The following is a 14273-nucleotide window of genomic DNA, read 5'->3' as shown; positions in this document are numbered from 1 at the left end:
ATCTACTGAGATTATTTTATCCTCATTTTGACCTGTTAATAGGAAGAAATGCTGTAATAAACTTCCGAATAATCAGTTCATCTGTGCATTCATGGGAAAAATTCAATAGATAGTGATACATAAACAAATAAAAAATAAAGTCTTTTGGAATACTGCGGTACCCTATAGGCTTTTATTTATTTTTAATTTTAATTCAGGTATAATTAACATACAATGCTACATTAGTTTCAAGAGTGAAATATAGTGATTCAAATTTCTGTATATTACTCAGTGTTCATCATAATAAGGATACTCTTAATCGCCTTCACCTACTTCCCTCCTCCCCCCGCTAACCCCCCTTTTGTAACCATTAGTTCTCTATAATTGAGTCTATTTTTTGGTCTCTTTTTCTTTTTTCTTTTAAGATTTATTTATTTACTTATGATAGACAGAGAGAAAGAGAAAGGCAGAAACACAGGCAGAGGGAGAAGCAGGCTCCATGCCGGGAGCCCGACATGGGACACAATCCTGGCACTCCAGGATGGCACCCTGGGCCAAAGGCAGGCACCAAACCGCTAAGCCACCCAGGGATCCCTCTTTTTCTTTATTTTTTCTGTTGATGAGCATTTGGGCTGCTTCCATAATTTGAGTACTGTAAATAATGCTGCAGTAAACACACTGGTGCATATATCTATTCAAATTAGTGTTTTTGCATTCTTTAAGTAAATACCGTGTTATGGAATTACTGGATCATATGATAATACCGGTTTTAGTTTTTGAGTCACCTCCATACTGTTTTTCACAAGTGGCTGCACAATTTGCTTTCCCACCGACAGTGTATAAGGGGTTCTTTTGTTATTAGTTTATTTTTGCTTTTGTACACTCAGGAGACATTTCTAGAAAGATCCTGCTATTTTTCATCATATTAACTTATGATTAGTTGTATTTCTTTGGTGCTGTTTGTTATTTCTCCTCTCTCAGTTATAATTTTATTTATTTGGGTCCTTTCTATTTTCCTTTTCATAAGTCTGGCTAGGGGTTCGTCAATTTTACAAATATTTCAAAGAACCAGCTCCTCGTTTCATTGATCTGTTCTATTGTCTTTTTAGTTTCTCTATCATTTATTTTCATTCTAAGCTTTATTATTTCCCTTCTTAAGCCGGCTTTAACCTTAATATGATGTTCCTCTTATAGCTCCATTAGGTGTAAGGTTAGGTTGTTTGTTGGTATTTTTCTTGCTTCTTGAGGTAGGCCTATATTGCTATTAACTTCCCTCTTAGAAAAGCTTTTGCTGCATCCCAAATATTTATGACCATTGTGTTTTTATTTTTGATGGTCTCCATGTGTTCTTTATTTCCTCTTTTAGGAAACGTTTTCATACTCTATCTGTTCTTTCTTTCTTTCTTTCTTTCTTTCTTTCTTTCTTTCTTCTTTCTTTTCTTTCTTTCTTTCTTCTAGATCATGCACACAACTAGCTGGGGAGGGCAGAAGAGAGGGAGAGGAGGTGAGTCTTAAGCTGGCTCCATGTTCAGATGGAGCCCAATGTGGGGCTCAATCATGAGCCTAGATAATGACCTGGGCTGAAATCAAGAGTCAGATGTTCAACTGACTGAGGTACCCAGAGCCTCCATTTCTAATTTGATTTCTTGATTCACCCATTCATTGTGTAATAGCATGATATTTAGCTTCCATGTTTTGTCCTCTTTCCAGATATCTTCTTTTGTTTGCTTTTTAGTCATTGTATTGTGTATGGAAATATGCATGTTATGACTTCACTGTTTTTTAATTTCATAACTTATTTTGTGGGCTAATGTGTGATCTATATTGGAGATTGTTTAATGTGCACTTGAAAACAATGAAAACAATGTGTATTCTTCTGTTTTAGGATGGTTTGTTCTGAATATATCAGTTAGATCTATCTGGTCCAATCTGTCATTGAAAAGCACTGATTCCTTGTTGATTTTATGTTTGGATGATCTATCCAAAGATCTATTATTCTTGGTCTCTTGTTTTTAAGTCTATTTTGTCTGACAGAAGTATTCCTACCATGGCTCTCTTACACTTGCAATTGCATGATAAATGTTTTCCTATCTATTCATTTTCTTTCTTTTAATAAATTTATTTTTTATTAGTGTTCAATTTGTCAACATACAGAATAACACCCAGTGCTCATCCAGTCAAGCGCCCACCTCAGTGCCGCCACTCAGTCATCCCCACCCGCCGCCCACCTCCCCTCCACCACCCCTAGTTCGTTTCCCAGAGTTAGGAGAAAAGGGGGAAATATCAGAAAGGGAGACAGAACATGAAAGAATATCTATTCACTTTCAATCTAACCTGCATCATGTTTCTTTAGGTCTGAAATGAGTCTCTCATAGGCAGCATATAGATGGATCTAGTTTTTTTTGTTTTGTTTTGTTTTGTTTTATCCATTCTGTCCCCTGTGTCTTTTCATTGGAGCAATTAGTCCATTCACATTCAAAGTAGTTATTAATAGATATGTATTTATGGCCATTTTGTGGTTGTTTTGTAGTTTTTCTCTGATCCTTTCTTCTCTTGCTCTCTTTCATGGTTTGTTGCTTTCTTTAGTGATACACTCAGATTCTTTTCTCTTTATTCTTTGCATATCTTATTACTGGTTTTTGATTTATGGTTACCATTTCATTTGTATAAAGCATCTCCTGCAAATAGCAGTTTATATTAAGTTGATAGTTGCTTCTGCTTGGACCCATTCTTTATTCCAATCGGCCCCACACATGTAGACACACATTTTAGTTATATGGTGTCATATTTTACAGCCTTTCATTTTATGAATCCTTTCACTGATTTTTACAGATTTTTAAATTTTTACTGGTATTCTGTTTCCTATTCCTTGTATTCTCACTTATGGTCTTTACTTTCCACTCAAGCAGTCTCGGTTAATGTTTCTTATAGAGGTTGTTCACTAATCCTGAACTCTTTTAGTTTCTGTTTGTGTGAGAAACTCTTTATCTCCTATTCTGAATGATAACCTTGCTGGATAGAGTATTCTTAGCTGCAGATTTTTCCCTTTCAGCACTTTGAATTTACCAGTCTCTACCTCATGGCCTGCAAAGTTTCTGCTGATATCCCCTGTAACTGTCTTCTTTTCTCTTGATGTTTTTATCTTTCTTTTTGCCATTTTAATGACTATGTGTCTTGTCATGGAGCTCCTTCAGGTGACTTTATTGGGGGATGTCTGTATATCCTGAATCTAGATTTCTGTTTCTTTCCCAAGATATTCTAAGTTTTCATCTCTTACTTCTTCAGTAAATGTTCTGCCCCCTTTTCTCTCTCTTCTCCTTCTGGAATTCCAGAATGCAACTGTTATTAGGCTCAATGGAGTCACCAAGTTCTCCATGTCTAACCTTTGTTTGTTAATTTTTTTCTCCCATTTGATCATTTTGATTAATTTCCATTGCTCTGTTTTATTGCTGATTAATTCATTCCTCTCCTCTTCTAGCCTGCTATTTATTCCATCAAGTGTACTTTTATTTTCATTTTTTGTATTATTTGTCTCTGATGGATATTTTTTTATCTCTTTCTTAAGCTTCTCACTGATGTTCTCCATTCTTTTCTCAAGTTCAATGAGTGTCTTTATGATCATTAGTTTAATTCTCGGTGTCTATCAGATAAGTAGTATCTGTTTTGCTTAGATCTCTTGCTGTTGTTTTGTCCTGTTCTTCCATTTGGGACCCATTCCACTGTGCTTTCAGTTTGGCTTATTCTCTGTGTCTGTTTTCTGTTTTAGAAATGTCAGCTATGTCTCTATATCTTTTGAAGGTAGTGGCTTTATGAAGCCTGCAGTGCAGTGTTTGTCCTGCAGTGCAGTGTCTCCAGTTCTTCAGGACCTGGTGCTTCAGAAAGTGCCCTTTATCTGTGTTGTATATGCCCTGCTGTTAGCCCTGGCCATTTTCCCCCTCAGTCCAGTAGTCTGCAGGGGCCTTTCTTTGGGTGTTTTGTGCAGTGTTTAGTCCCCAGTCAAGTGGGGAGCATTATACCGAAGTGATATGCTGGTCTCCTTGTGAAATGAGACCTGCTGCTGCCAAAACTGAGGTCCTACAAAATATGTGGGTCAGGAGATGAGGTGTTGGTGGGGTTCAGGTTACTCTGGGGGAGGCCTCCCATGGAGCCAAGACTGAGGCAGGTGTGACTCTAAGGATCACACTGCCAATGTGTGGGTGTAAGTGTCAGCACTGTGCAGGTTCCTGCAGGTGACCTGTGTTTATGGTGGAAGTGAGAGGAAAAATGGTACCTGTCAGCTCCTGTGTTCCCAGAGGGGTCTCCCTGTGAGCCTGTCTATCTGTGGCATGCTTTGAGATGAGTAATTAACTCTCCAACCTGACTGCCCCCATAGTTTTTCAAACTACTGGATACAACATACATGCTGTATCTTCCCTGGCTGTTTGTTGTGCTATCTCTTCAAGGGCTTCCCAGTCTCTCCTAGAGCCAAGTTTGCCAATTTATTAAATTCTAGGCTGTAGTTGGAATTTAATAGTTCTGAGAACTCAAAAGATTCGCTCCTCCCTCCTTTCAAAGCCAAATGGTACATGGCTTCATCTTCCCAAAGCAAGCTCCCTGGTGTGACTGCTTTTTGCCCTTCTCTGTACCAGTGGCCACCTCCTCACTTCCACAGTCCATTTCATTCCCAAAGTGTGTCTTCACCCTTCCTATCTCCTTCAGTGTGGCTCTTTTATACATGATGTTTGGAGTTTGTTCTCAATCTTCAGGTCATTTTCTGGGTTATTAAATGATGTAAGTGTTATCTAGTTGTATCCAGGGGATAAGGAGAGTTTAAGGTCTCCTCCTTTAAATTGGAATCTTTTATCCATTTACTTTTAATGGAATTATAAATACAATTAGGTTTACTTCTACCATCTTGTTATTCGCTTTCCATTTTTTCCCATGTATTCCTTGTTCTTTTCCTCTCTCTTGCCTTCTGTTTGAGTACTTCTTATTATTCCATTTTACATGTGCTATTTATTTTTTTCTATTCCTATCATTTTATATATGGAGAGTTAGAATACTCATCACAGTTTTTTTCCTAAGACCTGTCCTCTGAGAGGTAGCAACTCATTGCCAGGAGTTTTCAATGAAGCCCTTCCACTCTAGATGGCTAATATTCCAAAATCTTGTTGCCTTACCTGGGCTTCCTAATAATTACTTTTTGAGGGGCATACCCTGTCTTACCCTCTGCCTGGCTATCTTAATGAACACCGAAAACTTGTTCAGATTCCTAAAGCCCCTTTACTGTTCATTTCCTTCCTTTCTCATACTCTCTTTCACTGTTTCCAAATGTTTTGGCACTCATCAGTTATGGATCTCTTTCCCCTCAGCTCCACGAGGCCATCATGCTCTACTTAGGTTTCAGCTCCATGGTTTCAGTTCTGAGAATGCCTCTAGGCATAAAGTTAGTAGGACCATGGAACTCAGCTTATTTATTGCCTTGCTGTGCAGGATTACTTTCTGAATTAGCTTTTGCCCAATGTCTGAATATAGTTGTTCCATATTTTGTTTTATATTTGCTTTCAGCGAGAGGCCTGGTCCTATAGCAGCTACTTTATAAAGACTGAAATCAGATGCAATAATGTAACTTTAGTTTAGGGCATCCTCAACTAAGTGCTGTTTAGATTTTTCACGTTTATATTTTTCCTATATTGACAATAGATTGTGGTCTTCTTATTTTTTTAAGATTTATTTATTTATTTATGATAGACATAGAGTGAGATAGAGAGAGGCAGAGTATGTCACAGGCAGAGGGAGAAGCAGGCTTCATGCCGGGAGCCCGATGTGGGACTCGATCCCGGGACTCCAGGATCGCGCCCTGGGCCAAAGGCAGGTGCTAAGCCGCTGAACCACCCAGGGATCCCCTAGATTGTTATCTATTGAAGAACAACATTAAAAAACAAAAAACATTAAAAAGAAAAAAATAACCCACTCATAATTCCAATATCCAGAATCGATCACTCCCAACATTTTGGAAATTATTTTTTCAGTCCTTTCTGTACATTATGAAAACATATTAACATTGGTCCCTAAGGCATAACAAAATCACGTTTGCTAAGTACCAGTGGAAGGTGATTGTCATTATTGTTATTAACGATGTTGATTTTATCTGTAGGATATAGAGGAAATAGTAATGCTCAGGTAACAGCTAGATGATCAAATGAGAGGAAAAAGAAGGTGACAAACATTACATTACTGACAGTGCTGAGAACAATTGTTACCTGAGGAATTTCAGAAATAATTGTGGGATGGATGCCTAGGTGGCTCAATTGGTTAAGTGTGTGCCTTTGACTCAGGCCATGATCCCGAGTCCTGGGATAGAGCCTGGTTTTCGGCTCCTTGCTCTGTAGGTAATCTGGTTCTCCCTCTCCATCTTCCCGTCTTCCTTGCTCATGCTCTCTCTCACTCTCTGTCACAAATAAATAAGTAAAATCTTTTTAAAAAAATAATTATTGTGAAAGTGGACATGGTTCTTTGAATAGCTATATGCACTATGCTATACAGTACCTCTAGGACTTACTCATTTTACATAACTGAAACATAGCATCCTTTTACTAATACCTAATTTGATTAATAATTGCCTCCTTCTCCAAGCCCCTGGCTATGACTGTACTGTTATCTGCTTCTAGGAATTTGACTATTTTGCATAAGTGATATCTTGTAGTTTTTTTCCTTCTGTGTCTGGCTTATTTCACTTAGCTAATGTCTCCAGGTTCATCCATGTTGTCACAAGTGTAAGAATTTCCTTCTTTTTATTAAGGGTGAATAATATTCTATTGTGTGTACAGTCAACATTTCCTTGATCCATTTGTCAATGGACATTTAAATTGCTCCTATGTCTTGATTGTTATGAATCATGCTGCACTGAACATGGGCGTTCAGATATTTAATTTGAGACCCTGATTTCAGTTCCCTTGAATATCTACCTAGAAGTGAGATTATTATATTATGTGATAGGTCTATGCTTAACTTTTGAGAAACCTCCAAATCATTTCTCATAGTAGCTGTACCAATATACATTTCCACCAATGATGTATAAGGGTTTCCTTGTCTCCACTTTCTTCCCAACACTAGTCACCTTCTGGGTTTTTAAAAGACTTTTTTATAATAACCATTTTAACAAGGGTAATGTAATGTATACCATTGTGGTATTAATTTCACTTCCACGATGATTAGTGATGATGCACAACTTTTCATGTACCTGTTGGCCATTTGTACGTATTCTCTAAAAAAATGGTTACTCATTTATCTTGTCAATTTAAAGCATTGCATTATTTGCCCTTTGTCATAGAGGTGTATGAGTACATTGTATATTTCAGATTTAGCTCTCTATGAGATATATGGTTGGTAATAATTTACTCCTATTTCATAGCTTGCCTTTTTATTTTGTTGATTGTTTCCTTTGCAGAAGGAACTAAAAGCAGAAGGTTTTTAGTTAGTTTTTTTTTAATCTCACTTTTCTAGTTTTTGCTCTTGTTGTGGGTGCTTTAAGTGTCAAAACCAAAATTACTGCCAAATCTAGGGCCCAGAAGTATTCCCTATGTTGCCTTCATGGAGTCATACTTCGGGTATTATGTTAAGTCTTTCATCCATTTGGGGTTGATTTTTGTATATGATGTGAGATAAGGGTCCAATTTCATTGTTTTGCATGTGGATATCCAGTTTTCCCGACACCATTTATTAGAGAGACTGCCATTTCCTCATTGTGTATTATGGGCACCCTCGCCACAGAAACCCAGCCTGTATACGTTTATTTCTGAGTTCTTTATTATATTCTATTTGTATGTCCATTTTTAACCATTATTATATAATATGATGAACATATTTTCTTGCAAATATTTTTCTGCAATTTAAAGTACTTATCTAGAATAGATTCCTATAATTAGATTTATAAATTGGGATAATATTTGAGAATATTATATGAAAAAGAATTTTAAAAAGAGAATATTATATGATACTAGGCCTAGGGACTCAGAAACTCCTAATATTCTAGTCCTGGTCATTCCTCTCATTCGAGTCCTACAAAAGAAACAAGACATATGAAAAATAACAGACTGCTTTTTATTAATGGCACTGGTCCCTATTGTCACTGAAGTTCAGAACTCTGATAAGCCTCAGTCAGGGTGGTCTACTATAAAGTCTTTCAAAATCTTCAACCTCCCTTACAGCTTGAGTGGGATGTGGTCCAATGTATCTGTCCAGTTCCATGGAAAAGTGAGGAAATAGAACATGCATGACCTTTTAAAGCCCAGTAACCCTAGCCAGTAGTAAATTGGGACCAAGCTACATCCTAAAATGTCACAAATCAGATTTTTCCTCATAGGGAAGAAAGGATTAGTAAAAAGCAAATCTTTCCCTCTCTGTACTATTTAGAAAAATTGAGAGCAAAATATACAAATATTTAAAGTTTAAGATACATTTGACAAGGTTATTTTCCAGACAGGTTGGACTAATTTTCCTACTCACTTGCATTGTACAAAAATGTCTTTTTTCTGATCCTTCATTTTAAAGTTAATGAATTCTGACAATGATTAATTGTATGATTGGAGGAAGGTAACAGAACTTTTCTGTGCCACAATTTTTTTGTCTGCAGAGTGAGATTAATAATGTCTAACTTACAATGTCATTGTAACAATGTAATTATATAAAAACTTCATGCCTGGCATGTGTTAAATTTTCAATAAAATACAAGGTTACTGTTTTGTGATATGATTGATTTGTTAAAATCCTAGCTAATTTTCCAGGAGGAAAACTGTCTTTCATGTTGTAGTTGTTCTTAATTAGTTACAATATAATTCTTCTATTTAGTAGCTATTCACAATTCCTCTTTGTAAGTAGTCAGTTCATATTCTTAGCCCATTATTTTTTGGGTCAACAATTTTTGTGGTGTCTTATATGTAATCTTAATGTAAAAAAGACATTAACATTGGTCTGACATCTCAAATAATTTCCTCAGTTTGTAGTTTATCTTAATTTTATTCGTGATATTATTATTTCACAAAAGCTTTTCATTTCATGATGTAAATTCTACCTGTTTTCTTTCATAGTCTATTAGCTTTTATGTCAGTATGATCATGTCCAGATAGCACGAGAATTTTGACTTGTGTTTCCTGGTTTTTTTATTGTTTTACTTTTACCATTTTACTCTTTAATCAAAAGGGAACAATACTTGGTATAATAAGTGATAAGCCTCTATTTCTATGCCAAGAAAAAAATAGCTGTTTTTTAATGGGACAAATTAAGTTTGACCCTGTTTCATATTTTCAAGCATATGTTATAATTAAATATGTAGTATTTTGAACAGTTAGTGGTGAAGGTTTATACATGGTAATAGTGCTAACATTACACACAGTAATTTTGTAACAATATGTGTACAGCTATTTAGTAAAATCCACACAAATTCCAATATCCTCATCGCAGAACTAGCCCAGCAGGCTTTAACAATGTCATAATCTATTAGTGGCACTGGAAAGAGGAGATTTGGGAAAAAAATTAGGTCGACTGAAATTACCACCACTAATAAGAATTAAGATATTCTATTTAGTATTAATTAGAATGACTTGGATAGCAAAATAGCAAAAAGCTAGAAATACCCAATCTGGTTATGAGCTGAGCTTTAAATGAGACTCTTCTACAAGATGTTACAAACTGAAAGGTTGTTCTTTTTATTTGTGCAAACAGGTAAACAGGCATAATCTCAATGGGGGAGGAAAACCAAACCACTGTGGCTGAGTTTATTTTCCTGGGCCTTTCACAGGACTTGCAGACCCAGATCCTGCTGTTTGTTCTTTTTCTCCTCATTTATCTTTTGACTGTGCTTGGGAACCTGCTCATCAGCATTCTCATCTTCATGGACTCTCGACTTCACACTCCCATGTACTTTTTTCTTAGAAACCTCTCTTTCGCAGATCTCTGTTTCTCTACCAGCATCGTCCCTCAAGTCTTGGTCCATTTCCTGGCAAAGAGGAAAACTATTTCCTTTCTTGGGTGTATGGCACAGATAGTTGTCTCCCTTCTGATTGGGTGTACAGAGTGTGCACTGCTGGCGGTGATGTCTTATGACCGGTACGTGGCTGTCTGCAAGCCCCTGCACTACTCTAGCATCATGACCCAACAGGTGTGTCTCCAGTTGGCCATAGGATCCTGGGCCAGTGGAACACTCGTGTCTCTGGTGGATACCACCTTTACTTTCCAACTACCCTATCAAGGACAGAACATTATTAATCACTACTTTTGTGAACTTCCTGCCCTTCTGAAGGTGGCTTCAGCAGATACTTACAGCACAGAAATGGCCATCTTTGCAATGGGCGTGGTCATCCTCTTAGCTCCTGTGTGCCTGATTCTAGTCTCCTACTGGAATATTATCTCCACCGTGATCCCGATGCAGTCTGGGGAGGGGAGGCTCAAAGCTTTCTCTACCTGTGGCTCCCATCTCATTGTTGTTGTCCTCTTCTATGGCTCAGGAATGTTCAACTACATGAAGCCAAACTCCAAGATAATGAATGAAAGGGATAAAGTGGTCTCTGTGTTCTATGCAGTGGTGACTCCAATGTTGAACCCCATAATTTATAGCCTGAGAAATAAAGATGTTAAAGAGGGTCTCAGAAAACTAGCCGGAAGAAAGCTGTTTTCTGAGAGATGGTGATCTCAGGGTCAGAGTTTTATTTCACTTTAAGTTTTTTTTAATAAATTATTTTTTATTGGTGTTCAATTTGTCAACATACAGAATAACAAACAGTGCTCATCCCGTCAAGTGCCCACGTCAGTGCCTGCCACCCAGTCACCCCCACCCCCCGCCCACCTCCCCTTCCACTACCCCTAGTTCGTTTCCCAGAGTTAGGAGTCTTTCATGTTCTGTCTCCTTTTCTTATATTTCCCACTTATTTTCTCTCCTTTCCCCTTTATTCCCTTTCACTATTTTCTATATTCCTCAAATGAATGAGACCATATAATTTTTGTCCTTCCCCAATTGACTCATTTCACTCAGCATAATACCTTCCAGTTCCATCCACATCGAAGCAAATGGTGGGTATTTGGTTTCTAATGGCTGAGTAATATTCCATTGTATACATAGACCGCATCTTCTGTATCCAATCATCTTTCGATGGACACCGAGGCTCCGTCCACAGTTTGGCTATTGTGGACATTGCTGCTAGAAACATAGGGGTGCAGGTGTCCCGGCATTTTATTGCATCTGTATCTTTGGGGTAAATCCCCAGCAGTGCAATTGCTGGGTCATAGGGAAGGTCTATTTTTAACTCTTTGAGGACCTCCACACAGTTTTCCAGAGTGGCTGCACCACTTCACATTCCCACCAACAGTGCAAGAGGGATCCCCTTTCTCCACATCCTCTACAACATTTGTGGTTTCCTGCCTTGATAATTTTCCCCATTCTCATGGTTTTTTTTAAAAATAATATATTTACTTTTATTGGTGTTCAATTTGCCAACATACAGAATAACACCCAGTGCTCATCCCATCAAGTGCCCCCCTCAGTGCCTGCCACTCAGTCATCCCCACCCTCCACCCTCCTCCCCTTCCACCATCCCTAGTTCGTTTCCCAGAGTTAGGAGTCTTTATGTTCTGTCTCCCTTTATGATATTTCCCACACATTTCTTTTCCCTTCCCTTATATTTCCTTTCACTATTATTCATATTCCCCAAGTGAATGAGACCATATAATGTTTGTCCTCCCCCAATTGACCCACCCACTCAGCATAACACCCTCCAGTTCCATCCACATTGAAGTAAATGGTGGGTATTTGTCATTTCTAATGGCTGAGTATTATTCCATTGTATACATAAACCACATCTTCTTTATCCATTCATCTTTCGATGGACACCGAGGCTCCTTCCACAGTTTGGCTATTGTGGACATTACTGCTAGAAACATCGGGGTGCAGGTGTCCTGGCGTTTCATTGCATCTGTATCTTTGGGGTAAATCCCCAACAGTGAAATTGCTGGGTCGTAGGGAAGGTCTATTTTAAACTCTTTGAGGACCTCCACACAGTTTTCCAGAGTGGCTGCACCAGTTCACATTCCCACCAACAGTGCAAGAGGGTTCCCCTCTCTCCGCATCCACTCCAACATTTGTGGTTTCCTTCCTTGTTAATTTTCCCCATTCTCACTGGTGTGAGGTGGTATCTCATTGTGGTTTTGATTTGTATTTCCCTGATGGCAAGTGATGCAGAGCATTTTCTCATATGCTTGTTGGCCATGTCTATGTCTTCCTCTGTGAGATTTCTGTTCATGTCTTTTGCCCATTTCATGATTGGATTGTTTGTTTCTTTGCTGTTGAGTTTAATAAGTTCTTTATAGATCTTGGAAACTAGCCCTTTATCTGATACGTCATTTGCAAATATCTTCTCCCATCCTGTAGGTTGTCTTTGAGTTTTGTTGACTGTATCCTTTGCTGTGCAAAAGCTTCTTATCTTGATGAAGTCCCAATAGTTAATATTTGCTTTTGTTTCTTTTGCCTTCATGGATGTATCTTGCAAGAAGTTACTGTGGCCGTGTTAAAAAAGGGTGTTGCCTGTGTTCTCTAGGATTTTGATGGAATCTTGTCTCAGATTTAGATCATTATCCATTTTGAGTTTATCTTTTTTTGAGAGAGTATTGCATGTGTGCTTGCTCTAGCATGTTAGGGGAAGGGCAGAAGGAGAATTAGAGAGATTGGATCATAAGTAGGCTCCACACCCAGGCCAGGGCTGACTCAGGGCTTGATCCCATAACCCTGATATCATGATCCTAGCCAAAATCAAGATTCGGATGCTCTATTGCCTGAGCCACCCAAGCACCTCTGTGGGTCTGATTTTTAGAACTATTATAATATTCCTAAAAGATGCACAGGATTGGGGATCCAGTATCGCTCAATAACTGGGCCATCCAGGTATCCCTTGAAGAGTCTTTAATCCTTGGATCACTCATGGCTCAAAGCATTTCACCTTGTATAATAGCACAAAGCCAAATACTAGTGCCCGATGTTTTCTCCTGAAGCTTCAAAAAATGAATTTATTTTCACTTGATATCCCTAATTTCATGTAAACATAAAATAGCAGTGTAATAAGGAAATTTAAGTCATGTACACAAATATAGTTCTGAATCTTCAACTACTCTGTATATATCTACTGAGTGATTATCCAGCATTTGCCTAAAGAAGAATATATTCCTCCGTAACATCTTGGATCATGAGATGAATGATTTACTTTCATTTATAAAACTGACCAATGAACAGCATGTGCCAACCACCTCATATTTGAAAATCCTCATACCACTTTTGACTCCCCCAAAACTTAACTTCTAATAACCTTGTTGCCTGGAAATCTTACCAATAACATGAGCAACAGTCAACTAACATGTATTTTGTATACATATTACACACTGTATTCTTACAACAAATAAGAGAAAAAAATGTTATTAAGAAAATCATAGGAGGGAAGCCCAGGTGGCTCAGCAGTTTAGTGCCAGCTTCAGCCCAGGGTACGATCCTGGGACTCCGGGGTCCAGTCCCACAACGGGTTACCTGCATGGAGCCTGTTTCTCCCTCTGCCTGTGTCTAGGCCTCTGTGTGTGTGTGTGTCTCTCATGAATAAGTAAATAAAATCTTTAAAACAAAAAAAGATCATAGGAGAAAATACATTCCCAGTACTGTACTGTATCAAAAAAAAAATCCATGTATAAGTGGACCCATGCAGTCCAAACCTGCATGGTTCAAGGGTCAACTATAGATAGTTTTTTGCTTTTACAAAGATCTTCCATATGGTAAGTCAAAATCAATGTTCTGGTACCTTGAACCAAACTCCTCTAGTTTTAGTCCTAGAGAAATTTCATTTTCTTCTACTATAGCCCTCTGAAGTCAGTTTCTGTATTGGCCCAAATTCAATTCTCACAGCCAATCACTCACTTGATTCTTTAAAGTTCCTATATCTAACATGCACTGGCACCCTGTATTCATTCTGGTCATCCTCCTTTGAATGATCTTATTTTATCCATAAATACCTCTTCCAAAAGCAGAAGAGAAATTCAGGATTTTCGAAATTGGAATTTGTGAACGTGAAGCTGACCCCTACATGGGCTTAGATGCCTAGAACCACATCTAACTGTGACTCAACTTCTCAAAAATAGTCGCTTCTGGGCTCCCCTTCAGGTTTCATGAACCCTTAGGACACACAATCTGCCTGACAGCCACCTATTTTACCCAAGCTTTCAATCAGTCACTTGTTTAAGGGGATTCAATGACAACTGTAAAAGTTTTCTACACGTTACCATGGATA

The 14273-nt window shown here is 38.0% G+C and overlaps 1 protein-coding gene across 1 annotated transcript; it reads left to right on the top strand.

The window, feature by feature from the left end:
- The first annotated feature begins 9700 nt into the window (after nucleotides 1-9700).
- Nucleotides 9701-10645, top strand: LOC121476084 (olfactory receptor 2D3-like). The gene has a single exon (XM_041729831.1). The coding sequence runs from the start codon at nucleotides 9701-9703 to the stop codon at nucleotides 10643-10645; it is 945 nt and encodes a 314-aa protein (XP_041585765.1).
- Nucleotides 10646-14273: the final 3628 nt, after the last annotated feature.

Source organism: Vulpes lagopus, chromosome 15 (genome assembly GCF_018345385.1).
Source record: "Vulpes lagopus strain Blue_001 chromosome 15, ASM1834538v1, whole genome shotgun sequence".
In the NCBI taxonomy this organism is placed as follows: domain Eukaryota; kingdom Metazoa; phylum Chordata; class Mammalia; order Carnivora; family Canidae; genus Vulpes; species Vulpes lagopus.
Note: the sequence above shows the minus strand (reverse complement) of the source record. Positions and strands in the feature narration are given on the sequence as shown.

Bases quoted from the DNA above. Each gene is read 5' to 3' on its own strand.
- LOC121476084 (XM_041729831.1), top strand. From the start codon at position 9,701: ATGGGGGAGGAAAACCAAACCACTGTGGCTGAGTTTATTTTCCTGGGC.